Source organism: Gymnoscopelus microlampas (genome assembly GCF_963454915.1).
Source record: "Gymnoscopelus microlampas genome assembly, chromosome: 19".
NCBI lineage: Eukaryota > Metazoa > Chordata > Actinopteri > Myctophiformes > Myctophidae > Gymnoscopelus > Gymnoscopelus microlampas.
The window spans coordinates 21,008,139-21,035,639 of NC_139956.1; the positions used below are offsets into that span (position 1 = coordinate 21,008,139).

Sequence of the window (27,501 nt, forward strand, 5' to 3'; positions counted from 1 at the left end):
GGACTGTATAACTATACACAGATGGGCAGTGATGCTCAATTAACAAACATCTTGAGCGCCATAACCACTGCATAGCAGCACTTTCTTGGGCTGAAATGGTGAAAAAAAAAACACAAAAACACAGATTGTCTTTTAGAATTCAGGAGGTTAAGGAAAAAAAAAACAATTAACACGTTCTTCTATCAACTCTTTTTTTTTTATTTGGCCATACCTTTCATTCATTCATTCATTTAATAATTAATATACAATATATTTACAGGAGCAAACCAAGGCATTCCAAGTCCTTGTTTATCCGTCTTGCAGTAGAGAGGTTGGCAGTGCATTCTTGGTGTCAAGGTGGCTTCTACCTCTCACACGCCTGGCATGTGCAGGAACAGCGGAGAGCCATATGACTTGTTTGTACGGTAATAGTTCTGTAATCCATTTTTCCAGTCCAGCCTCTGTCCTGCTCATCTGCGCCAGTACTGAGGAGAGTGTCAAGCATTGGTTAATACCATAAAACAGTTGTGTCTGATATTTAACCTGTGACAGATGGAAAGTATGTATCTGTACTTCTTTGGTTTAAAATGTAAATATTTAAGTTGCTATGCTGCAAAAGTAGGTCCTGTGGAATATATATATAGATTATCACCTGGACATTTGTCATTTCACAAGCTTATCCAACTGAGGGCAAGGACAAATGCCGGTCAAAAATGTGTTCATCACATAGCCTTATTTATAAATAAAAAACAACAAAACAACCTTTGATTGACACCGTTTACTGTCGAGGAGTTGGACACGCCTTCCCAGAATTAAACTCTTATGTGGTGCTAAACCCCAAAAGGATGTATGGTAGCACTCACCAAAACAAGGACACTTTATTATAACGTTCCGGCCTAATTGGTCTTCATCAGAGCATGCTATTTTCTCATGTCTATTTTCTTTGTGAATAAACATGACAATGATTGTGATAAATCTGCCAACATTCATCGTTGCCCGCTGACCCTGATCATTTATATTTATAACTACATCCATCTACATTTTTACAGGATGAAGAAAAGTTTAAAGACAACTCCTGTCTGCAGACACTCACCTGGGCAAACTTGTGGATCTGCTCGACGACGGCAGCAAACAGAGCTCCCACACTCTCATCTATCAGACTCTGCATGTAGTGTACCGCCTCCTCGTCTGACAGGTCCAGACGAAACTTGTCCAGCACCTAGAGAGACAAATGGTGAGCAGCTGAAAACTTATCTGAAAAAACATCCAAAAAGTGTTACCCAAATCTGGTATCCAATGGTGGATACCAGATAGTGGTGAAGTAAGTACATTTACTCAAGTACTGTACTAACGTACAATATTTAGTTGTATTTCCATTTTTGGATACTCAGAGGCAAATATTGTATTGCTACTCCACTACAATTATTTGAAAACTTTAGTTACTACATGTACATGTACTTAAGTTTCCCTAAGGATAGCTGGCACTCGGTCCGGGCACCTAGGCTCCATTGCAGCCTGACAGCGTGTCGTCGGTTTGAGTCCCGATCCTGACAACCTTTGCTGTGTGTCACCCCGTCTCTCTCTCCCCATTTCCTGTCTATATACTGTATACTATCATATATTTTTTTTTTCCGGTCCGGAAAAGCCCCGAAAAGAAATCGCCCCAAAAGAAGTTCGAGAGAGCACGCAGTTTTATCTGGTAAAGCGAATGATTAGAGGTCTTGGGGCCAAAACTATCTCAACCTATTCTCAAAAGAGGCCCGGCTCGAAAATGGGGAATATATCCCTTTTCCCCTCCATACTTGGCTCTTTCCATTGCGTGCATGCCATTCCCAAGTCAGTCGTCCTCAACAGCACAATTGCAGGGCTGAGACGTGCGGAGGGAGCATTCATTTTGCTTCACGTGATAACCTTTTCCATCCACAACGGCTTGCCAACTCGGACGGCAAGCACGCAGGACGTTGATTGAACCAAAACAAGCGCTGCCCAAAAAATTCAAGCTTCGGAATTGGCTCCCTCTTACAAACAAGCGCAGCTTGAAGGGCATTTTGCTGAGGGCCATTTCAGTGGCAGGGGAAATGGTAGTCTACCTTCTTAACAGTCTTGTCAGGCTCCAGGGCAATGTCAGGAATATTGGCATCCACCATGAGAGAGAACAGATTCAGGATCAAGTTAGAGTACCTGCAGAGGGGTAGAGTTGTTGTTGTTTTTATCACTGCTGATAGCATGAGGAATAGAAAGTGTGTAGGGGTGCAACAGTTAATCCAACAAAATGTTATCGATTATTTGTTTTTTTTCCATTTTTAAATACAGTAACAAAAATATTTATATAATTGCTAAGAAAATAATCGATAGTGGCAGCCCTTTTGTGTATGTGTTTTAACCCATTTAGACCGGGAAAGTATCCGTGTCATTTTAGATTTCTTTGGCTATTCAAAAATAGCAGACATAAAAGCTCATAGCACAAGATCTGCTATTCTTGAAAAATCATAAAAATATGTGCAAATCTTTGAATATATATATTTTTAAAGCGAACATTTGTAAAATATTTTGTTCCAGGGACCTCCAAAAGCAAATATTTGAGTGAAAAATCTTTCAAAAATAGCAGATCTACAAGCTCGTAGTGTGGCACTCGGTGCCACGTTACGAGCTTGTAGATCTGATAGTTTTTAGTAGCCCAAAGTATAAAATAATGGTTTTAGCAAAAAATCTAAAATGACACAGTATGCGTTCCCGTGTACCTCCTGAGGTGCAGGAAGGCAGTGTAGCACTGCTTCCTGAACTCCTGGTACTGTTCACTCTGCATGCCTCCCATTCCCTCCACCATCTCTTTGCTCAGCTTCATGGGCGGAGGCAGGGGCTTGGGGTCGCGGCCCAGGATGTAGCCAAAGTCAATGTGGAACAGCTTCCCTGAGAAAGGGTGGGTTCATAATATAAGTAGCACATCGTCGGAAACTTTTACTTTACAGAAAAGAAATTAGGGAAAAAAAGAACCTGTAATCCAATATAAATTAGTTATTTAGTCACAAGCTCTTGCTAACACTTTTAATTTGTTCAATATTTCTAAAACCCCCAGACGCACTTTCTGAAAATTCAAAAATTACAAATAGCAGATCTACAAGCTCACAACGTGTCGCGCTGAGCTTGTAGATCGGCTATTTTCGCTACTTCTTTGTGACACTGTAGTTGGTAGTGCATTAATTTACGGAATAACATAAAAAGTTGACATATGGAGATACAAGGTTTATGCCCGACAGTAATAACATACTCCTTTTTTATATGCCTTTATTTGGCCAAGGTGTGATAAAAGGACAGAGAGTGCTGTTATTAGGGTTGCCTGAGGTTGGACGACAATAATGTATAACGTTACTGTCTGACAGAAACATATCTCCGTCTGACAGAAACATATCTTTCTATGTTTTTTCATTTAGTTAATGGCTTATTTTATGCTTTGTTGTATGACAGTGTCGCTCACAATGTGATGCTATTTGCTATCGTAAATGACTCACCAGTCTTAGTGAGTAGCAGATTGTCCAAGTGTCTATCTCCAACTCCCAGGATGTATGTGATGACACAGTAACCAGCTGCAGGCCAAGAGAAAGGATTATGAACCTGCTTGGACGAACTGACCTGAGACCTGGGCTGTCACCATCATGACATTCTATCTGACAATTAACGGAGCACTTCACCCATTCTCAACATTATCTTCATATACGTACTGTAATTGGTCCTCACTAATGCTCATCATAAGATGGCACAATTTCTGTCTACTTATGGACAGTTCAGAAACCTGCCTACCAATGGCATCATAGATGCGGATTCCAAGCTAATAAAAACAGCCTCTCTCTTCCTTGAAAGTTAGCATGCTTAAATAAAAGCCATTGTTCTTGCATTGACAAAAATAAATAATTTAAATCAAAGTTTGACATCTTGTTTGATGACCAAACCTGCCTACCAATGATGTCACTGGTAAGCAGGTTTCTAAAATATAACCCTACCCGGCCAATAGTGTTCGTATAGATGCTTAACTAAGCCGGATGGCAGATGCACCACGGTGGATTCAAACCCACAACCTCCGTGGTGGTGGGCGGGGACTTTATCACTGCGCCACCCGAGCGCCGGTAAGCAGGTTTCTGAACGGTCTACAGCCCTTCTCTGAGAAACAGACCAAGTAGACAGAAATGGTGCCATCTTATAATAATGAGCATTAGGTCAGATTATATGAAGATAGTTTGAAAATGGGTGAAGTGGTACTCAGATTGTCGTACAAATAATTGCCATTAATGATTTAAATGTTTTTAGCATTACATTTCTGTTCACGTTTTAGGCTTTGTAAACAAACATTGCACAGGGCAAATAAGACAAATAACTTCAATTTACAAAGAAATGACTGACAATGACGGTACTAATAACCAAAATAAATAATGATCAGCCATTTCCGCTACTTTTGAAATTGTTTCAACATGGAAACGATTGACAGTTACACAATAAAATTGCAATTATCTCTAATAATTGTGACAGGCCTACTGAGACCTGAATGCGGGGGACTCACCACAACTCTTGACGTATGTATCCATCACCTCAGAACTGATGCCATAGGGACCTTTGTCACTGGGGGCATGTTTCCTGAAGAAGCTCTGTCACAACAAGGAACACAACAAAGTTATGTTGCTGTTGTCTTCCCAACGTGTCTGTTTCCAATACTTGGGGACCAATTAACTTCTTACCCTACATAGTATACTTTGTTGTACCATTTAAAAACGGTATTTTTTTTTATGTTTTTCAAAATAATAAAAAATGCCTAATAAGATTAGGCATAAGGCAACGTGCCATTTAGGGCCACACATGTCTTAGCCGATATATACAAGCTCACAAAGCATCGTGGCACCATCTTCAAGTAATATGACATACCCAGAATGGACGCTAGGGTTCATGTGCATGGTTAAGTAAGTGATAATGCATGACGAGGTGTCCTAATCTATAGTAAAATAAGTTATTTACCTATATATTAGGACACCTTGTTGTGCATTATCAGACTTGTGCATATACCATGACCACTTACCAGAGAAAAAGCTATATTTTTTGAAATGTCATAATTGAACATATTGAAGCATAAAACAAAAGCTGTGTTGCATTTGCATGTAACCATCACAAAAATAATGAACAGTTCAAAATATTTAGCATTGATTTAGAACAGTGACAGGGATATGCTTGGTGTCTTGATCACCAGCCAGCCAATCAGAAAGGAGTATTTTCTGTGGTTATGGTATCCACAAGTTTCCTAGGGCATTGTGGGCATCACTTCCTGTCGATTTGATCAGGTATCAGGGATCAAATAGACAGGAAGTGATGCCCACAATGCCCTAGGAAACTTGTGGATAGACCTTTTATTTGTATACAAACATTGAGAGTGCACAGGCCCACACTGGTCGCATGTGTGTGATTCTCAACCCTGTGGTTTTGAGGAGCGCTCGTTTCGGTTCACTCAACGTCCTCTATAAGAGGCTTGTGAGGCGTGCCCGAGTGAGACGCCAGGCAAACAGCCGTGCATTTCAGTCAATTACAGTGATTGTTTTTTTGTGGACAATTGGTTTGGGAATAGCTTACACACGAAAGAAACCAAGAAGTATATACTTAAAGAAGAGGTTACCAGGCATACACATAACCTTTGGAAGCAAACTACAATTGAAAGTTTGATGGAATGCATTTTTACATGTGAGTGCCATGACTTCTTTTCCTTTTCGTCTTATGAGCGGTCGGATTCTTTTGCAACCTGCCTGCTGTGTGATGTGAGATGTCAGTGTGACATGGTAGGATAAGTAATGATACCTCTAAATAAATGCTACTGTATTAAGTACCTGAATATTGCCCTCTGTTGCTAGAACCTCAGCTACAGGAACAGACTGGACAAACTGCATAAATCCTGCAAGAGAGACACAATGCAAGGTCAAATTAATGCTGAAACACATGAAAACATTCATGTTCTATATCGAAGATCGTCCCTCATTGTTATGTAATTATTATTATGCCTGTAGTTTAATCTGTTGACTTGCAGTTGTTTTGGTCTAGGCTCGTTGGAGTGCTAAATTTGTCTTAATGTATTTGTTCTTCACAGTGGCACACTTATGATTTCAGTAATCATAATCAAATGCAAGTGTGTAACATAAATAATGTAGTGTAATAAGCTAGCAGTGGCTCTTACCATGCTTGGTGCTGGTGGCTAGGACTTTATATGGCGTTAGCTTCAGGTCAAGGTTTTCTTTCCTCAGCAGCTATATTCAAAGACAATTTGAACAAAAGTGAGTAGAGTAGCAAAGTATTTGTACCCTTTTTTCTCCCTTTTTAGTCATAATGGGAATTACCCCTCCCCACACATTTCTGTATTGCCACCGTTGTTGTACCTGCCAGTGAGGAGCCCCCACTGGGAGGATGTAGCACATCCATCTTACTCGTCCCATTCAACATTCCCCAATGACAGGCACCACCCCAGCACGTAGGAGTATGCGCAGCGACAAAGATCACCCTCCCCACCTGGCTTCCCTCCCTCGAACATGGACAGACTGTATTTGTATTAGACGCTCTGCCAAACCGGATGCACCGCAGTGTATTCGAAGCCCTCGACGCACTGGGATGCGTTTGAAAATTGTGATTGTTTTTGTTGTGGTTGTTGCTTAAAACGACATGCCCAAAATAGGGACACCAGGGGTTAACGTGGTTAAACCACATCTGCAGATCGGTGATCGGCTAATCTGGTCTGATCCAAGATGGCGCCGCCCATGGCTGCTGTGGTGTTGTGGAGTGTTCTGCATCAAACCAAATTCCTAACATGTCTACATGTCATGGCAATAAAGTCTTCTGATTCTGCTAATACCCCACCTAGAATAATATGACCCTGCCCGGGGTATGCAGACCTTATCCATGAGGGAGATGATCTGGAGAATGAGCTGGTCCTGTCTAAGGTCATCTCCATGTTTAAAGATGACTGGATACATGGCTCCATCCTCCGTTCTGAAGATCAGCTTAGCCGGCATCAGAGCACTCTGCCAGATGCACACATACAGAAGAGCTCAAACAGTGCATTCATGTCAAATATGTCATGTGCCGTTTTAAACATTTTTGAAACATTTAACTTTATTTTTTTATTATGGAAGTCAAAGTGGTTCGGAGCGGGCTGAAACCTTGCCCATGAGTATGTCATAAGATCACTGACGTCAGAGGCTCCGCCACATGAAGTCCGAGATCCACATGGGAGCCATGCCGTTCCCACGTATATCCCAGAATCCACATGATTACATAGTCGCTGTCGGACAGAAACCTCTTATATCCACTTTTTGTGTTTTTTTGTAAATTAACGCCCTACTTGATGATACTACAGGTCACACAAAAGCATCAAAAGTAGCAGATCCACAAGCTTGCAACGCTTCGTGCCACGTTTTGAGCTTGTAGATCTGTTACTTTTGCTATTTTTGAATTTGCATCCTGAAAAGTAACAGTTTTGGACATATGAGGTTTCCACCCGACAGAGACATTATAATAAATTATATTCTCTTCTTTTTTTAAATGTTTTAGTTAATTGCAGACCTTTAATCTAAACATTTGCCAGATGGAGGGATTAAGGTTATGTTTATGTTGCAGTACCTTGAAAAGGGTGGCTGTTTCTGGGACGATGCCTCTGATCCGGACTTCTGGTTCCAGAGGCAGAGGGATGGGCTCGATCTCAGACAGGTTCACCTTCTCATTGTCTGCCAACAACGCCTGGAGGCGCTCAGTCTGACACAGAACAGGATACTACTGTTAACTGTCTGTGCACAAACATGACACTAATGCATTCCCTATGTTAACAGTCAAAATTAATTGACATTTCTTGGGTGTATTAGAGAAGGGAAGCTTGGTAGGGCTGTGCCGCCATTTATTTTGTTCCCCTTTTGACCCCGTTTTGTTTAGCTAGGGAGTATAGACTGTTAATTTTTGTTTTAGTGTAGTTTAGTTTGGTTTCTTTTCAGGTAGGGTGGAGTATTTTGGCTTTGGCCACCCTGACGTTTTGTGCTTTCCCTAAACTGTTAGAAGTTTGATTCTAATAAAAAAATGTTTTGTTACTCTGGTTTATGGTACTTTTAAATATGTGACTCCTTTCTAGCCTCTAGACGACATTAACTCATTCTGTGCCAAAAGACGTCAAAGACGTCATGTGGCCTGACGCCCTGAGCGCCACAAGGCGTCAAAGACGTCATGAAAAAATCAAAATAAGTTTTTTTTTGTTCTTTTTTTTTTTGGAAAAACATGTTCAGAACCCAAGATATGATGATTTGAAGATTTGCTGCTCCATCCACTCCTTGTTTAACCTATAACTTAAAAAGGCTGTATCTCGCTTCCTAAGCACTTTTTTTTTTACAATGAATTTTGGCTGTGGCACTCAGAGACAAAATTCAAAAATGAGCATGGCATTGAATGAGTTAAGGTCATAACAATATCATATAGATGGATTTTACTGGATTTTTGTGGATGAAGTGTGTGGGTATGTGCAGTATTTATAAAGCACAAGAAGGTATATAATCACATACTCAGGGTATGTTGGTGTGGTTTATTACCTTCTTCTTGCGGTTGCCACTCTCTCTCTGCACAGCCTTCATCAGCTGCACCAGTCTGTCCACAAAGGTCTGCTGGGAGGCCAGCAGAGAACGCATCACCCTCACACACTTATCACCCTGGAGGTTGATGCAAGACAGATGGGAAGACATTTTGAATTGATGGAGGGAAGTCACATTTGTATCTCAATGCATTCATTTGAACCTATTAAAGACCTGAGGCCCATTCTACAAATGCCTTCTAAATCAGTAGTTCTCACACTTTCAAGATTTTTCAAAAATAGCAGATGTACAAGCTTGCAGCACGGCACAAAGTGGCGCGCTGTGAGCTTGTATATCTGCTGTTTTTTAATAGCCGACGCTAAAATCTAAAAACGACACAGATGCTTTCCCGGTTTTAAGGGGTTTGTTTTCAGGATCTTCGTGTTAATCTATAAAAAAATGTGTCCAGAGATTAACTCCAGTGGAATGTAGTGTGTGTGTGTGTGTGTGTGTGTGTGTGTGTGTGTGTGTGTGTGTGTGTGTGTGTGTGTGTGTGTGTGTGTGTGTGTGTGTGTGTGTGTGTGTGTGTGTGTGTGTGTGTGTGTGTGTGTGTGTGTGAGCTGTGATAATGCTACAGTCCATGTGACTCCAGAAGCAGTTGTAGGGTCTGACCTTAAGTAGTGCCTGGCTGAATCTTCTCATGACGTTGATGTACATCTCATGAGTCTTTGGATCTCTCTGCTGCGTGTCCTGATCCTCGCACTCCACTATTACGTACCTGAGCAAGACACAACGCAATTCGCAGCATGAGCGACAGATGGGCATGCACGCTTTCTCTCCAACATACACAATCGTTTCAGTGAATTTTACTCACCAATACAAGTAGTTGGCTAGAGTGGAGTTCTTGCAAGCACGAGAGATAAGGAAGGTGCATAGGTCTTGCTAATAAAGAAACAAAAAACAAAGCTTTGACCTCTTACCATTTTGCAGACATACAAAATGTCGACACTTGATAAGTTGACAGTTTTTGTAAACCCACTTAGCATCACTTGTCCATGTATAGTTATAGCTTCACTTGTCCATGTGTAGTCAGAGAGCTGTCAGAATTGTCGAGAAATTACTTTCGAATATTCCTATTAAACACGATTCGATCAATTTTTTGAATGGATATTATTCTTAATATAAAATATTGTATGCAGTAAAACTTAATTCAAACACAGAAGCCTCTTTCTTTCTCTATATGCGCCGGCCGCGGTTGGTGCTGAGAAACGCGCTCTCTTGAGAGATAAAATGAATACTTATTTTATTAATTTGCCTCATTTTGCTGAAGCAGTACAAGAATATAGAATATTCGTTGACAGTCTTACATCCCATGTCCATGTGTAGCTAGAGGAATAACAATAACAAACAGGAATCATCAGTTTAGTTTTTTGTTTAATTTACCTCTAGGTTTTCACCATCTGATGCTTCTTTGCCTTTCTGGGAAGCAGGGGAGGACACCGACGGTCCTGACAAGATCTGGGAGCTACAGCATGCAAACAGCAGACAAACACAATTGTAACACCACTATGACACGGTACAGTTTATCCGAGCAAATGCAATTCTGCAGGGATTGATGAGGTGATTTGTTCGTTAACGTCCGCTATTGGTTCCATTCCATTTCTGTTCTGTCAGCACAAAAACATATCTCTGCTGTCTAGCGCGAAACTGCTAACTTCAAAACGCTCATTGTTCAGGAAAAAAAACAAAATATACGTTTTTCAGGAAATGAAGAAAACCTTATATTTTTAAAACAAAGCAATACTGCCTCATCAAAGTTGGTATAGTGACTTTATATATTGTCAGATACTTGCATGTGTCATTATATTATCAACACTTTACCCAAATCGCAGGTAAATCAACACTTTACCCAGCGCAAGTGGAGTTAGTAGTTTCAGACGAGCAGAAATCAAGCTGAAGTGGAGTTAGGTGTCCAAACAACAATAGCTCCACTCGCTGCTGAGGGAGAGGTTTCAAAAGGGTACAAATTCTCAAAAGCTAACAATGGATCTCCAAGCTCACAATGCATCACAACAACGTGTGAATTAATGCCCTGATGCTTCATGCCACTTATTATATAGGCCTACAATAATAAACAGGACTTTGAATATTACAATAACTTCTGCAAAGAGGTAGTAGATAGCGCGACAGAAATGCTATGAACGCCTTTCTTCTTGTCACATTGCTCTCCTCATTAAACACTTCATAGATTTTAGAAATATAATTACTTGTTTTCATAACATTAGCGTCAGTGCTAAGTTTGATAAACAGGTACACTGCATAGTTTTAACAGACTACGGGGAGTTTGTTTACGTGGTCCTCCTCCTCGTTCACTGCGCAGTGCGCACTACTCATGCTGTTAAAAGGCAGCGCTGTAGAGGAGAGGGGGAGTTGTTTGTTTTTGACGGACAGTTTGAGGATCCAATGGAGTTGGGAGTTTTCGTCAGAGGCGCTTTTAAATACTTTTCATTGGTTCAAATGTTTTGATTTTTTACACAGACCTAAAGGGTGTTCAATAGCGTTGATTTATGAAAAAAAAAAAAAAAGATGAAAATGGAGTTAGCTGGTTCGTCCTGGACACCGACGATATGCAAAATGTTTTATGTGAACGAAACTGCAATGCCTTCTGTCGCAAACAATATCATACGTAGTTGTATATTGTTGGGAATTCTTCATGTTCTAATGTTTCAGCAAATACAATGTCAGTTAGTAAGCAGATTTCTGGCCAATACTGGTTCAATTCTGAATGCCAAATTTAGATCAAGTAAATAGAAACTGCATCACTGATGGTTTGAAAAACGTTCAAACTCCACAACTTGCTGAAACGTTTTGAACATCTTGACCAGCTGCCGTTTAAGGTTACATGCGCCCAGAGTCACACGAGAACTGCCAGGACTTGGTGGCAGTAATGTCCTACCCTGGTACTGACCTGTCCAGGTCCCCCAGTGTGGAGCTCTCTCCGAGGCCTTGGCTGTCTCTCTTACTGCCTGGCTCCAGGCCACCCTGGATGTCACTGAAGTTCTCGTATTTAAGGGCCTGAACCAGCTGCAGAAGGTACATCAGCAGGTCCTAGGAGGACAGTAGCAAGGCATATCATTATAAGCATGATAGAATGAGGCTGGCAGCCTCCCACTTAAAGCTAATTTATGGCACGACGGCGTTGCAGATGCAACACGTTATGAGCTTATAAATCTGCTATTTTCAGTCTATGAGCCTGTCTTACAAACTGATTTTGCTTTATTTGTTCTCCCCAATGTAAACGTTTTGCCAATGAATTCCTCCCCACACACATTTCTGTGTATTGTCACTGCTGTTGTATCCTACTGGCTCACCTGCCAGTGAGGAGCCTCCACCGGGAGGACGTAGAGCCGATCTACAGGCTCACAAAGCGTTGCTATGCAACTCGTTCAGATAAGAGATGCTAAATTCAATTATCCATTTATTTGTAATCGATTAGTTGGATTAACTGTTGCACCCCTACACAGCAGTGTCCATTCTCCCATGATGCCTACCTCGTCGTCAGCCTGCTCCAGGCGTGCCACAGCATAGCGTCTGACAGTGTTGTTGGTGAAATGAACGGAGAGCAGTTCCAGGGAGTCCTCCACGTCCATGGGTCTCCACTTCCCCAGCAGCTCTAAGGCCTGCTTGGCCTCCTGGGGCATGCCCCAGTTCACACACTTCAAGAACTTTGTCAGGGCCTGGGGACGTGAGGAGAGGGAACATACTGACCAGTGGTTTTCCAACATTTTCATGTCAAGGACACTCAAAGAGTTTGTGACAGGGACCCCCAGAACAGAAGTACAGTACAAGTACCAGATTTTTTTCCATCTATTTTTTTAGCCAAAGTATAAAATATGGTTAAAGTTGTTAAAATTATTGTGATGCTTTATTAACAATTCTTTCCGGGGACCCCCTGAATAGCCCCAGAATAGGTACTACGCAGGGGTTCTTGTGGTTAAGAGCAAAAGGATCACTATCACACCTGAAGACTGAAGAGTCTTTGTTGAGTCTCAGAAACGCTACTAACGTTGTGCTGTGAAAACCTTACAGCAGCACATTCATAGATTTTACCCATGTTTATGGCAAAATAGTGATCTTGACTTCAGAAAATATTAATCCGGCTGACTTAAAGGACAACTTCGTTTTTTTACAACCAAGGTTTATGTTTTAGATTGTAATTAAAGTAAATAAAAGATGAGTGTTAAAATTTTAAAATGTACTGCTTTCTATAGTGTTAGAAATTTTCGCGATCTTTTTTACAGTGGGCGGGGGCATTCTGTCCAGTGGCTAAATATGTCTTTTTTTTACACAATAACCCGGCATTTTCTTTATTATTATTTACAGTAGCTCTTCTAGCCCCCAATAACTCATATCTGGCCATCAAAGACCACAGGACCTTTTTTATTGTGTAAAAAAGGCATATTTAGCCACCGGACAGAATGCCCCCGCCCACTGTAAAAATTGCGAAAATTGCTAAAACTATAGAAAGCAGTAAATGAAAAAAAGAAAATAACACTCATCTTTTATTTACTTTAATTACAAGCTAAAATATAAACCTTGGTTGTAAAAAAATAAAGTTGTCCTTTAATGCCAGCTATAGACTATAGTATAGGATGTACCAGGATGCTGCTTGCCCACACATTGTAGGAACGCAGAGAAAGTAAAAACAGTAAGGGTAACTTTGTCACTATGGATTGTAAATATTGTAAATATTGTTGTTTCTAGACTATGATAACCATCAACAATGATCTGATCTGATATTCACATCAGCAGCGTGATACAATTTATTAGACACGTATTGATGGTATACTCACTGTACTCTCTTCCCTATAAATGAACAGAAAAGGGTAAATAGAGAAATGAACAGAACAGACCCACCTTCTCCTGTGTAGTGAGGTAATATCTGAACTTCCACACCAGGTCCTGTTCCTCAGAGCTCAGCTGCTTGGTTGGAGGGTAATTCACAATGGTCTGTAGGCACCAGGTACAATGTTACGCAATACACTTACTGATACATCACACTCAATAGAAGATGAGCTCCTCCTGTGCAAACCACACTCAACTACCGTAAACGTTTAAACATTCTCTAGCAAGAATTTCAACCTGACTGACAAAATATTTTATTTTATTTTGCAAACAAAACAATAATTTAATCTGCAGAATGTTTAGAGTCCCTATTCCTGGTGGAAGCTACTGCACTGCACCATGGATTTAACCCATTAAGGCCCAATTAGTGTTGCAAACAATATAAAAGGGTAGCCCCACCACCAAAACAAACAAAATATTAACAGGCACATCATTTTTAATCTGTATTTTGGGGTATAAGTAAATAAATAGGATTGTTTACTTTGGTAATCCAATGTATTCCAAATAGCAGTTGGACAAATATTACAAATATCACATTTTCGATCTATACATGTGAATATAACCTAAATGTATATGTTCAAAATGATCCCAGTATTTAACGAACAAAATTTAAGTGGTTAAAACATTTTTCTTTGTAGAGAAAGACGGACCAAAAAAGGTTTACAACTCAATATTACAGTGCTGTTAATATTTAGTCCAGGGGTCTTCAACGTTTTTCAGGCCAAGGATACTCAATACTTAGTAAACTTGACCTTTGGCTCTATACTTGGTCTGCTCTTTTTCTCTCTACACCAAATCCCTTCGCCGAAAATAGGCGATGTACAAGCTGCCAACGTGTTGCAGTAAGCTTGTAGATTGGCTATTTTCGGTAAATGTTTCCCCCTGAATAGGAATACTAGGGTTCAAGCGGTTAATGTAAAAAGTTCCCATCACACCAATATTTGGCAGCCCCGCTGTAGTAACTCTGAGGACCTCCTAGCCTAGAGGTCCCGGAACCTGTTTAAGACCCATCTTTTAGTCCATTCAGTGACATTGTATAGTGACTCACATTAAGCTGGTCCCGAGTGGCAGCGTTGGGCTTCAGGTCGTGGTCTGAGGGCCCGCTACGGAGACTACGAGCCAGCTTGTGATGTTTACTCTCCACAAGGTTCTCCTGCATTAGGGCAAAAGGGAATTGATCTCATCATCATCGGCAAACTGATATATGTTCTAATTTGGATGTTTTGAAGATGTGTGTCAATAAAGGTAAATGCATACCTTCAAGTGTTTTAATGTTTACATTAACTGAACCATCAATTGTATCAACACAAACATTTGGGATTGAAGATTTTGTCCTCTCACCACATATCTCTCGTCACACATCTGTGGGTCAGGGACTTTGACGATGTCACAGCTGGTCAGAACTGGTGACGTTTCATCACCATCCTGAGGGGGGAGAGGTGACAATCAATACACCAATCAATACCCCAATCACCTGTCTTCATACTAACAGTATACTTATACATCATACATTTGTATAGCAAAGGGCATGTGTGTACCTGTATCCTTATGAAAATGCACATACCTTTTCATAATAGACAATACTGTATTCCTTGTCATTCTTTTTGACACGGGGAAACTCCACCATGAGGTACATGAAGTTGGAGCTCCGCTTCTCACTCTGGGGAGACATCAAATCAATGTCACGTTTCCACATGAATAAAGGACAACAAACTAGTAGTGTATATGGAATATGGACAAATTATTGTATGGATGCTACTGTGCTAAGCCTGTGGCCACTGCACACTGAACTGAACTGTGTTTTTAATGCACAGATTGATCTGATCTGTGTCTTAAATGGACTCTCCTTTACATACATTCATGACTCTTAAATTATTATTCACATAAGCCACTTTTTTAAAACACTTTATTCTACCTCTATTCTCCATCTTACAGTAACTGCATTGATGGGCATGCACAATTAAGAATTTCACCCATGTCACATGTAATGTGACATGACAATAAAGTTTGATTCTGATTCTGTAGCAGAGTATCTGGTGCAGACTATTCATTATTTCCTGTCTTTAAAGCCTGCTGATTATGTTCACAAATAACCTAGTTCTGGAAGGACCATCTAAAGCCTAATTTATACTCCGTAGTATGACGGTATTGCTTGCTGGAAAGAACTGATTTTAAAGCTAACACCGTGTCACATAGGCCTAAGTCATACCATGCGGTGTCAGCTGACAGCGAGCCCATCACTCCCATCAAATCACTCTCCACACTGACTGACGGTCTATTTAAAGGCCTTTATGCTCACACTGCACTCTATACTGACATGTTCACTGTGCCACTATCTAACTGCTCCACCCCAGCCTCCATCTGCTTTAGTTCCGCTCTATATGCAAAACCCTCTGGACAGAAGTGTAGCTATGTCAAATGATGCTGTTGTGTTGATATGTACTCATGATTAGGCAACTGTGTAACATATTGTTGTCAGGCTGAAACCTTGCATCTCAATATTTCAATGTGTTTTTTTCTCCCGTAAATTAATGTCTTACTTATCATACTACTACAGTGTCACACAAAAGTAGAAAAAATAGTTGAGCTACAAACTCACAGCGTGTCGCAATGCAATGCGTTGTGAGCTTGTATCTGCTATTTGTTATAAAAAATAAAAAACAAACCAAAAGCATTAACAAGGGCTTTATTGGATCCATTTGAACACAGGTTCTTTTTTCAATTTCCTGAAAAGTCACACTTTTTGACATAGGTTTCCCCCCGAAAGCAACAATATAATATGCTACATTTTCCATACATGCTCACTTATGTTAAGAGTTTTTAACTGTTATTTTATTATTATAAACAGCTTTCAAATTGCATTATTATTTTTTCTCTCCTCCAAATATACACCTAAACCTAACTTAAGGTAAGGATCATTTCTATATGGTATCGTGAGCAGGGATAAAAGACCTAATTGGCTTATTTTACAATATTTGTTTTATCTTTATTAATTTGTGTTGGGGAATAGGTACTGTATGTATAGTATGTACAGTATGTATATGTACTGTATGTATGCATACAGTATGTTCTGTATAAAAGCCATATGTATACTTCCCTTTCTACAACTGCCCTTTCCCAAATGCTTAATATAAAACTGACCTCATTAATCATTTCAATCTCTCTGAAGGTCAGACGGTCGAGCCAGTCCACCTTCACCATGTGTCCCTGACGATGGGCCTTTGTCAGCTGGGTGGAGACAGAGAGGTCATGGGGTTAGAGAGAGGTAGAGAAACAGGCCAAAAGACAAGAAATGGAGGGTAAGACAACAGAAAAATGAAGAGGAAGGTTTTTCGGGGAATTAGTACATGAAAAGCATGGTGGACAGTGTGCGGACTACTTGACTAATCAATGCATAGCTTAGGGTGCCAGCAGCCAAACCAGCAAATCTGAAAACACACTGTTGTGCATGTTACAACCCTTTTTGTGGACTAGAGGAAAACATTTCAGGCCATGTCAGGGTAAACAAACAATGGACAATTAGCCCACAACTCAGCTGGTTAGATTTAGTTAGTACTACCTCTTAATTTAAACAGCTAAATTATAGTATCATTTACAACATTTGTTAACCACTTGTCCCTAATCTGGGCATGTCATGATTTCACAGCCGAACATTCTGATATAATAGCTAGCTGATCTAAAAGCTCACAGCACGTTGCAAAGCAACGCGTTGTGAGCATGTAGTTCAGCTATTTGAAAAAGAGGGGGCCGTATATAGACCCCTGGGGGACCCCAGTGAACGAGGTAAAAAGGGTTTAATGAGTTGAATTAATTCATAAGTGGTTAATTACACTAGATTAAATTAAAGCCTAGAGATGTACACAGGCAGAGTTAAATTGCCTGTTCTCATGGTTAAACAAAATGGAGTGATTAGTGAAGAATGTTTTAGTAAATAAATGGTGACAGAATTAGCTAATCCCATCTGCTGGACACAATAAATAAATGAATGGGTTCCCCAGTGATCACTTCTCACAAGAAACAAATCAAGTCAAATGACCTATTCTAATACATATGAAAAGGCCATGCACACACACTAGGGATGGGCATTTTCAGTTTCTAGCAGTAGTAATGATGAGTAACAAGAATTCTCTAATCAGTGACTAGTTAATCATAAATGCCATGAATAATATCATATATCCAGGGTTTTAGTGGAGGGGTACCGCAATGGTGTAATGCCCCCTCACTTCTAAAAATAGGGTTTTGGTCAATAATTCAGTTTGTTTTCATATTATACTGACTCAGCGATTGTCACTTGGCAGCAGTCTACGTGCTGCAGACTTGGCCAGAGCCGGTCTCTGGATTGGTCATGATGTCACCCTGACAACCAGACAACAACCAATAAAACCACAACATATCCATCCGCTGACTCTCGCTTGTTCCCTCAGGCAATAGGATCTAAACTCTACACTCTCCAGGAGATAAGATCCAAAACTTGCGGCAGGTACTCGGGCAAAAAAAAACAATCGAACACGATTGAGCACACCTCCATCTGATGGTCAAGGCAGTTGTTGAAGCAGTTAATTCATTCGTCAGCTTTTATTAGTAGAAGTTTCTGTAGAATGTTTCACATCCTACAGCTAAAACAAAACCCCCTGCTTTTTCACAAATTGCACCCTTGTTTTGCCAGTGATATATTCAGGGGTGTAGTGCTATTTGACATGTAAACACAGCTGGTGGTTATAATATTAATTGTGGGTGTGTTTCATTTAGGAGTTATTGTGCACCAGCACAGACAGCTTCTGTACAGTTAACTTCATGCTGGCACACAAAAACATAAATGAAACACACCCACAATTAATATTATTACCTTCAGCTGCATTTACCTGTCAAAATGGCCACTGTGAAAATGGTCCTCCTTCCATTTTTAATTATGTATTCCTTGTTCAGTTAAAAACTACAGAATACAGAACTGTGTAAAACCGTTTCATCTGGCAATATGTGCCCTGTTTTTGGTGCTGAGAAAGCAACGGAACATCTTGTGTGGCATCATAAATCCACAGACCCAAATCACGAATAGTGGCAAGTGATACAGTACATTAAAAAATAAATACAATACCAAAAATACAACATCAAATACGTATATGAGAAACTTCAACTTGGACTAAACCATTCACAAACATGGGGCAAGCAGGCAAACACAGGCAAGGATAGGCCTACTGTCTGCAATTCCACAAGTTCCCATTTATTACAACTATTTACATCGACTATGAAGCCAGGTCTCGTGGATAACTCTTGACTCTTACATGTCATTCTAGCATAGAGGCATTAAAATGGTCAACAATAAAATAGTCAACATCAGCTCAACATCAAGTGACGGCCTGTGTCTCTTTGGGCTAATTGACTAGTCATGCCCATCCCTAACACACATATACTGTAACATCTACTTACGCGACGAAGAACATAAGGCCACTATAAGAACCTGGTATGTGTGATGCTTTCACAAACACAAGCATGTTGAAAAGACCACTCCAGACTCGGCTAAATAGTATTTGCAAATAGTTTCTATGGTTTTATCCTACTTAGCTGCCAGATGGGTCGAGTTTGCCACATGGGACAATACATTAAATTGTCAAAAGTATACAATTAAAATCTAAATCAAAGTAGTACACTATACGATTGATTGAAGTACAGTGTATTGAAAGTATACAATAAAAATCTAAATCAATGTAGTACACTATACGACTGACAAAAGTACAGTAAATTGAGATGCTGTAAACCCAAACCACCTGGAAATCCACACACCTTCAAATTATTTAAATGGTCGATTTGCAACTACTATTTCACCCAGCTCTAGTTCACACACATTCCGCATTCCAAACGTCCACTCCATCTCTTGTACTCACATCACTGAGTACCTCCAGGTCAGGTTCCTGGAACAGACGATGGTTTAGACAGGCCACTCTCTCTCACACATAGGATCAGTCACACGTACTGTAGTAGGGCTGGGCAACATATCCATATTATATCCATATTGTGATACAAGACTAAATATCCTTTGGAATTCTGGATAGCATATTATGATATGAGACTAGATATCATCTGGAATTCTGGATATCCGATAGCCGATCTATACGTTTTTTCTATTTTCTTCAACATTTTTGATTTTCTTTTTTAAAGAAAATTGATATTATCATCACAATATCAATATTGAGGTATCTATCGCCCAGCCCTAGTGTACTATAGTACTGTATCTTCGTCTCCTTTTCAGAAACGCATGCCACTCTCCCTTTCTCTCTCACCTCCTCCTCTGTCCCCTACAAACATACTCCCTGTCCTCCATCTAAAAAAAAAAAAGGTATCCTTCCCACTGTACCTTGGCCAGTCTGCCCATCTGGTCCTCTGACAGGCTGCTGCTGGTGCGTCCTGGCGTGGTGGTGGGTTCACCTCCATCACCCTCCACTCCTGGCCACACTTTCAGGTCATGCATTCCTTGACGGAACATTCTGCAGTGCCACACAGAGACAGGAAAGAGTTCAAGTATTTCAATCCAGCGTTAGGTTATCCACTATTTTGGAAAACATGAAGGCCATTTTTAGAAATAGACTGATTAGGAAAACATTCTGTTACCACAAATTATGGTCACATTTTAACCAATTAAACCCAATTTCCTTCAGTAGACCAGGGTACCCCAGGGGTCTATGCTGTACATGGCCCCCTCCTTTTTTTCCCTCTACACCAAATCTCTTCACGAAAACTATCTGATCTACGATGTAGATCTTAGACCTTATGATGACATTCCCAGAATTGAGACACTAGAGTTCATGTGGTTAAAGAAGCATAGAAAGAAGAGCAGAACATTTTTATTTACTAAACTGTGCCGTGTCTCATAGTCATGTTACATGAAAGGTATGTCTAGCTGCTTACTGCTGGGACAGACTCACCCATATTTTCCAAAGAGTGTGACAGTAGTTCCTCCGACAGGGACGGCTCGTCCTGGTCCATAGACGTCCCACACAGTGAGGGCAACCTGGGTGCTCTGAGGCAGGTCTGGGTACTTCACTGGCAACCTCAGCCACTCATTCCAGCTGCACATAGGAGAGGACACAGTGAGGAGAAGATGAATAAGCATAAAAAAATAATACCTATTTCATCCCACGGGGGAAATTCCATTTTCTTTTCTTTTTTATTATTATTTTTGGGGCTTTTCTGCCTTTATTTGAGAGGAAAGTAGGCTGACAGGAAATGGGGAGAGAGATGGGGGGGGTGACACACAGCAAAGGCCGTCGGGATCGGGAGTCGAAACCGCAACACAATGTCAGACTGGATTATCAGTCTATGAGGTATATGCGTGGACCGCTAGGCCAGCGGGCGCCCAGAATTCATTGAGCGCAGGGGAGAAGTTAGGGGTTAAGTGTCTTGCTCAGGGACACCTCGACACATTGCTGGGGCCGAGAATCGAACTTGGGACCTAATGCTTTCCAGACGGCTTCTCTAACGATTCAGCTATGGCCGCCCTAAAACATAGTCTGCGCAGCCTGTGAAATCGAACTTGGGACTCGCAGTCAGTCATCATCAGAGCCTACAGTATGTGGTACGCGCCTTAACCACTCGGCTATCGGCGCCCCCTAACTTGAAATTGTGTTGAAGTCACCGTGTTTTGAATGCCCCCCGAGCCCCAATACATTTATTTCAATAGCAGATGTACAAGCTCACAGCGCGTCACTTAGTGCCACACTGCGAGCTTGTACATCTGCTATTTTTTTACATTTTTGGTGGTTTAGAAGGCATTTATACTAGTGGTTTAGAAGGCATTTGTATAATCGGCCTCAGGTCTTAATGGGTTAAATCAACAAAGAGTGTTGCCGTCTGTTCATTGTTAAAAGTGGAAAAAGAAGGCATACGGTATTTGGTGAGAGCAGAGGTGAAGTGAGAGAAGCTTTAATGGTGAAATTGTAAAGTAGATTCTTGGAGAAAGCATCATTAGCTATATCAGAGAATGGAACATTTTTCGATACAGTACTTTGTGAAATGTTTAAGGCTTTAGCTCTTTACTTGGGACATAAAAAGTGCAGACCTAGTACCTACAGAAAATGATTGCCCAAGCCACTTAACTATTAGGATACCCAGAGAATTAACTTTTAGCTCAGTGGTTCTCAAAGTGGGGTCTAGGGACCCTCAGGGGTCCTTGAGTGGGTTTCAAAAGGACCCTTACAGGTCTGTAACTCTGATAGTGTACAAATGGAATACGCTCAAGAGTTATGGGGTCCTTGAAATTAAAAGAACGTTTCAGAACTGTTGTTTAATCTATTAAAACCCATTAAGACCTGAAGAAGCATCTGTGTCACTTTTTCATTTGAGCTAAAAAAAGCATTATTTTACACTTTGGATATTCAAAAATAGCAGATATACAAGCTCATAGCGCGGCACCGAGTGCTGCGCTATGAGCTTGTAGATCTGCTATTTTTGAAAAATCGAGAAAATGTGTGCAAATTAATATATTTTTATTATTTTAAAGCGAACATTTTTAACTCAAATCTTTGCTTCTGGGGGGTCCCTGGAACAACATATTTTGAGATGGGGGTCCGCGGCCAAATTCATATCATTTTGGGGGTCCTTGACATGAAAAAGTTTGAGAACCACTGATATAGAAACATACGTTTTTCAGAAAACCGCTTAGGATTTAGAAGACATTTTGCAGAATCGGAACCTCAGGCCTCAATGGGTTAAGACCGGGAAAAAATTACACAGATGCCTTCCCGGTCATAATGGGTTAAGCTGGTGGTATTCAGGGTTACAATGGAGTTAGGGACTCACTTCCAGCGTGTGCTGAAGGCCTTGTAGGAGGTGCGTACGGGCAGAGCAAGGGGCTTGCCCTCGGCAAACACCTGACAGGTAACGTAGAGGTCCGAGCAGTTCTCCTGGTAGAGGCCTGAGAACCGCAGCATTGGGTCGTCAAGCAGCGCCTTGTAGCTCTTCTGCTCTCTCTTACCTTCTAGACTGCCACTGGAAAACACAACGACAAAGAGAGGAGGTTTGAACTTCATTTCACTCAAAATAGGATGCAGAAATTATATTTACATTCAAGTGTCATACAAGGATCTAAGTTATATCTCCCATGTTTATCATAATGTATATATTTTTGATTATTCTGTCTATGGTGTGTGTTTATAATACACACTTTTGGAACAGCCTGCAAGTAGTGTGAGCTCACCTGACGAAAATCACAATATTACAGATTAAATAGCTCTATATTCTAATAGTATCAATCATTGCTATAGAGTGTTTGTTCAGGTTCTCCCCGTCTCTCCTCAGAAAATGCATCTTCAGGTTGGGTTACCAATTTTAAGTGTGGAACAAACACAGGGGTGCCGCGGAATACTTTGAAAATATTTGGAATTTACCAATATTGCTTATTTTAATTATTTTGTATGAGTTGAAACATCAAAGTTATTTTCAATCAATTCTAACAGAACCGAATATTCTCTCAAGTCTCTAAAAAGACATTGAATATTCAAAGATAGCAGAAAATTAAAAAAGAGAGTGAATGTATGCTTTCAACTGTGTGCATTCATTTGAATGTTGTGGTCACCATCATCATCCTATAATAATAAGAATAGTAATAATCATTGTACAAATGTATAGTAGGGCCTATCATAGCTTTGTGTAAAATATCAAAGTAGTAAAATGTGCAATGGATATAAGGTGCTAGCGTGAACAGCAACTCAGAATATCATTTTAAAGTTTTAACAAAAACACTTTTTGTTTTAACCCAAAAATATCAGGCAAAAAGTTAAAACTAGTACTAGTACATTTTGTTACAATGTGGATCATTTGTGAGCAGGGTCAGGAGACTGGGTGAGCTGTGCACATGATGACAACACCACCAACAACAGGACAACTGTGCAACTAAATTAAGGCGCTCACATGTTCTGCATGTAATGAGATCGGTAGTCCGTAGCTGTTGAGTCATGGCCAGGCTTTAGGTAGTAAGGATTACATAATCAGATTACAGGAAATAACTAACAACTGCGTAATCAGCCCGGATTTCATCTGGAAAATGTGTAATTGGATAATAGTTACATTTGTGAAGGAAGCTTGGTAACTTTTTTTAATTACTTCTGACATTTTCAACCCCCACCCATGAGAGCTCAGATAGTCTGGTTCCCTGCTGTAACAGTCCAGTCCACACCTCATCTTCTGACCCCTGACCGAAACCCTCCCTTTGATAGATAGATAGATAGATAGATATCTCTTTCTGTCTCTCCTCTGTCTCTGTATCTCTTTCTGTCTCTCCTCTGTCTCTGTATCTCTTTCTGTCTCTCCTCTGTCTCTGTATCTCTTTCTGTCTCTCCTCTGTCTCTGTATCTCTTTCTGTCTCTTCTGTCTCTTCTGTCTCTTCTGTCTCTTCTGTCTCTTCTGTCTCTCTCTCTCTCTCTCTCTCTCTCTCTCTCTCTCTCTCTCTCTCTCTCTCTCTCTCTCTCTCTCTCTCTCTCTCTCTCTCTCTCTCTCTCTCTCTCTCTCTCTCTCTCTCTCTCTCTCTCTCTCTCTCTCTCTCTCTCTCTCTCTCTCTCTCTCTCTCTCTCCCTCTCTCTCTCCCTCTCCCTCTCTCTCTCTCTGCCCCTCTCTCTCTCTCTCTCTCTCTCCCTCCCTCTCCCTCTCCCTCTCCCTCTCTCTCTCTCTCTCTCTCCCTCCCTCTCCCTCTCCCTCTCCCTCTCCCGACACGGTCGAGGCAGAAGGCCGCCACCCTAGAACCTAGGGCCTGCCTGACGTTTCTTCCAGTTAAGAGGGAGTTTTTCGTTACCACTGTCGCAAAAATTGCTTGTTCAGGGTGGGATTGTCGGGTCTCTTCTCTACATGTAAAGTGTCTTGAGACAACTTGTTGTGATTTGACACTTTAATAAAATTGAATTGAATTGAAGAGATATATAGATAGATAGATAGATAGATAGATAGATAGATAGATAGATAGATAGATAGATAGATAGATAGAAAGAAGGCTGGGAGGTGGGTTCAATGGGGAAGGTGTTGATGGGTTTTTGATTATGGGGTGAGACATACTGGGATTGTGAAATGAGATGGAGGGGGCACTGAAGAGGAGGCACCACTGACTACAGCAAGTAGTCTTCAACGTTTTCAGGCCAAGGACCCCCTAGCTGAGAGAGAGATGAAGCAGGGACCCCCTCTATATTGTATAAAATTGTGTTTCAGATACATTTTTGCTGCTCTTTTTTCCCTCTACACCTATAACTCTTTGCCAAAAATAGCCGATCTACAAGCTTTGCAGCGCGAGGCGTGAGCTTGTAGATCTGCTATTTTTGGCAAAAGTTCATCTCAGAAAGGGGATGCTAGGAGTCAAGTGGGTAATGTAAAAACAAAAAATCATATCACACAAAGATTTGGCGGATCCCCTGTAGTAACTCTGAGGACCCCCTAGGGGTCCCGGACTCCCTGTTGAAGACCCCTGACATACACATTAACATGTCAATAACAATAATAGAATAAATCCTATTGTTTATCTGTTCAATGCTAGGGATATGTGTTTGAAATTGTTTTGAGATTATCAAAGAGTGGAACAAGGTATATTTGCAAAACTCAAATATATATTCATATATTTATGGTATAAAAGGTGCAATATTTTCAATGTTTGATTTTGCAGTAATCCAAAAGTAGTTAGATTAGATTACAATAGTTTTTGTAATCCAAGAGATATTTTTTTTAAAAGCCTGATCATGACCTTGTTGCCACACACTGTAATGTAATACCCAACAAACAATTATTGACAAACTTGTATGCTGTATAATACCACACTTTGGGTCTGAATTAAAGTATACTAGTACTACTGCCCGACACACACACACACACACACACACACACACACACACACACACACACACACACACACACACACACACACACACACACACACACACACACACACACACACACACACACACACACGTACAATTTGTAGGTATTTTTACTTTCCCATAATTGTCAATACTTTTACTTCTACTACATTACATCTCAGAGGCAAATATTGTACTTTTTCTCTACTACAATTATTTGAAAACTCATAATTACTAGTTAATTTGCAGATACAGATAAATCACTATATTATAAAACATACATTAACCACTTCAGCCCTAATTTATACATTGGATATTTGAAAATCTTATCTGCTATTTTCAAACATTTTAGTACTTTTACTTTTGGTACTTTAAGTATATTTTGATGCCAATACTTTTATACTTTTACTCAAGTACCATTTTGAACACAGGCCTTTTATAGGCATTGTATTTTTATATTGTGGTATTGCTACTTTTACTTAAGTAAAATATTTAGCACTTCTAGAGTACTTCTTCCACTAGCTGTAGTTTACAACCCTCGTAGACGTATTTACGATTCTGACGTCTTCAATCTACGAGAGTTGTAGGGTGCACGTCCCATGCAGGGGAGCACTTTCTGCACTTTACCCCGCGACACTCCAAACATGTTCAAATTGAAAATAAAAGGTGCTTACCGCAAAGCCCCAAATGTTAACGACCTTCGCGGGGTAGTAGTGATCCCCGTCGAGGTATATCTTTCAATAAAGAAGTCTTTTAATCCAGCTTGTGTCGGAATCTTCACTGTTCTTCTTTTGTTTTAAATGAGTTTGAACTGCGCATTAGCGATTTGGCGGTCGGGAGGTGTATTGCGCATTGAAAACACAATGTATCAATACACCTCCCGACCGCCAAATCGCTAATGCGCAGTTCAAACTCATTTTAAACAAAAGAAGAAGCAGTTCGCAATACACCTCCCGACCGCCAAATCGCTCATGCGCAGTTCAAACTCATTTAAAACAAAAGAAGAACAGTGAAGATTCCGACACAAGCTGGATTAAAAGACTTCTTTATTGAAAGATATACCTCGACGGGGATCACTACTACCCCGCGAAGGTCGTTAACATTTGGGGCTTTGCGGTAAGCACCTTTTATTTTCAATTTGAACATGTTTGGAGTGTCGCGGGGTAAAGTGCAGAAAGTGCTCCCCTGCATGGGACGTGCACCCTACAACTCTCGTAGATTGAAGACGTCAGAATCGTAAATACGTCTACGAGGGTTGTAAACTACAGCTATTCTTCCACCATACACACACACACACACACACACACACACACACACACACACACACACACACACACACAACACCATGTCAAGTCACAAGACACAAGAGGTTTTTATCTATAAGGCACAACACAGACGATACAAAACCCCCCCAAAAACTCACATTTTCAGTTGAACATTGATGTCCAGGTCACAGCTGTAGACATAGTTGAACTTGTCCGTGTCCATCTCCTATCAGACGGTAAACAATACTGACTCTAAACAAGAGAAAACATCGAGCGGTGGCTGTTTGGGGACTGACTGCTGCGACAAGGCCTCGGACGGATCAGTGCACGAAGATTAAACTATATCTGTCACGCAAAGGGTTTGATCATGAACACAAGTCAGTGCGTCCAAGTACAACGGCCACACGTCCCTGGACCGGCAAATGTCTCTGTTCATTCACGGTAACGACACAGTAATTACAAGCACACCACCACGCATGATTTGATGTTTTCTTCTGATGTATCTGCTGTCTGTGTTCACACAACAATACACAGGAAAACACCGATGCCCCCGAACCAGGCGAAACAAGTAGCTGGCCGATGCACAGCCAACGCAAAGCCCAACGGCCGATCGCGGCTCTCGTGCATTGATCCGTCGAGTCTGAAAAGTCGAGGAAGGAAGCGAGACACGGGGCGGAGTTTAAAGTGTAAACTTTAAAGGGACAGCGTGTTGTTCTGGTTCTGACCATGACCATAGAGTTATGATATTATCTAGAGCAGTGGTTCTCAAACGTTTTCATGTCAAGGACCCCCAAAATGATATGTAATTTGGCTGCGGACCCCCACCTCAAAAACATTTTGTGCCAGGGATTTTTCCAAAATAGCAGATCTACAAGCGCTAAGGGCTTGTATATCTGCTATTTTTGAATAGCCAAAGTATATGGTTAAAGTAACCCCCCCCCTCCCCCCAAAGACCCCTAG

General features: G+C 40.8%; 1 protein-coding gene across 3 annotated transcripts; it reads right to left on the reverse strand.

Annotated features, from left to right (window-relative positions):
* On the reverse strand, positions 1-27,084 carry pik3c3 (phosphatidylinositol 3-kinase, catalytic subunit type 3). 3 transcript variants are annotated; one of them, XR_014599674.1, is made up of 26 exons: positions 26,700-27,084; positions 22,245-22,433; positions 20,372-20,515; positions 19,804-19,933; positions 16,593-16,679; positions 15,016-15,111; positions 14,793-14,876; positions 14,500-14,604; positions 13,464-13,556; positions 12,098-12,283; positions 11,503-11,654; positions 9,990-10,071; positions 9,421-9,488; positions 9,219-9,324; positions 8,568-8,684; positions 7,618-7,749; positions 6,891-7,019; positions 6,182-6,251; positions 5,838-5,902; positions 4,532-4,616; positions 3,489-3,563; positions 2,721-2,889; positions 2,070-2,160; positions 1,073-1,198; positions 258-464; positions 1-90 (listed from the first exon to the last, which is right to left on the reverse strand). XR_014599674.1 is itself a non-coding variant. In XM_084043295.1 (25 exons), the coding sequence occupies exons 1-25, from the start codon at positions 26,762-26,764 to the stop codon at positions 450-452; spliced, it is 2,649 nt and encodes an 882-aa protein (XP_083899421.1). In that variant the 5' UTR covers positions 26,765-27,084; the 3' UTR covers positions 193-449. The 3 variants fall into 3 exon arrangements, 2 of the variants coding, with proteins under 2 accessions (XP_083899421.1, XP_083899420.1); XM_084043295.1 differs by lacking the exon at positions 1-90 and having other exon boundaries at positions 193-464; positions 11,515-11,654; XM_084043294.1 differs by lacking the exon at positions 1-90 and having other exon boundaries at positions 193-464.
* Between the last annotated feature and the right edge of the window lie 417 nt (positions 27,085-27,501).

What these genes read in the sequence shown, in the direction of transcription:
- pik3c3 (XM_084043294.1), bottom strand. Translation starts at nt 26,764, where the DNA reads ATGGACACGGACAAGTTCAACTATGTCTACAGCTGTGACCTGGACATC. An exon ending in ATCAATGTTCAACTGAAAAT is followed by an intron (nt 22,434 to 26,699) that starts GTGAGTTTTTGG and finishes TGTGTTTTCCAG; the next exon opens with TGGCAGTCTAGAAGGTAAGA. An exon ending in GCCTTCCTGCACCTCAGGAG is followed by an intron (nt 2,161 to 2,720) that starts GTACACGGGAAC and finishes ACCCCTCTGCAG; the next exon opens with GTACTCTAACTTGATCCTGA.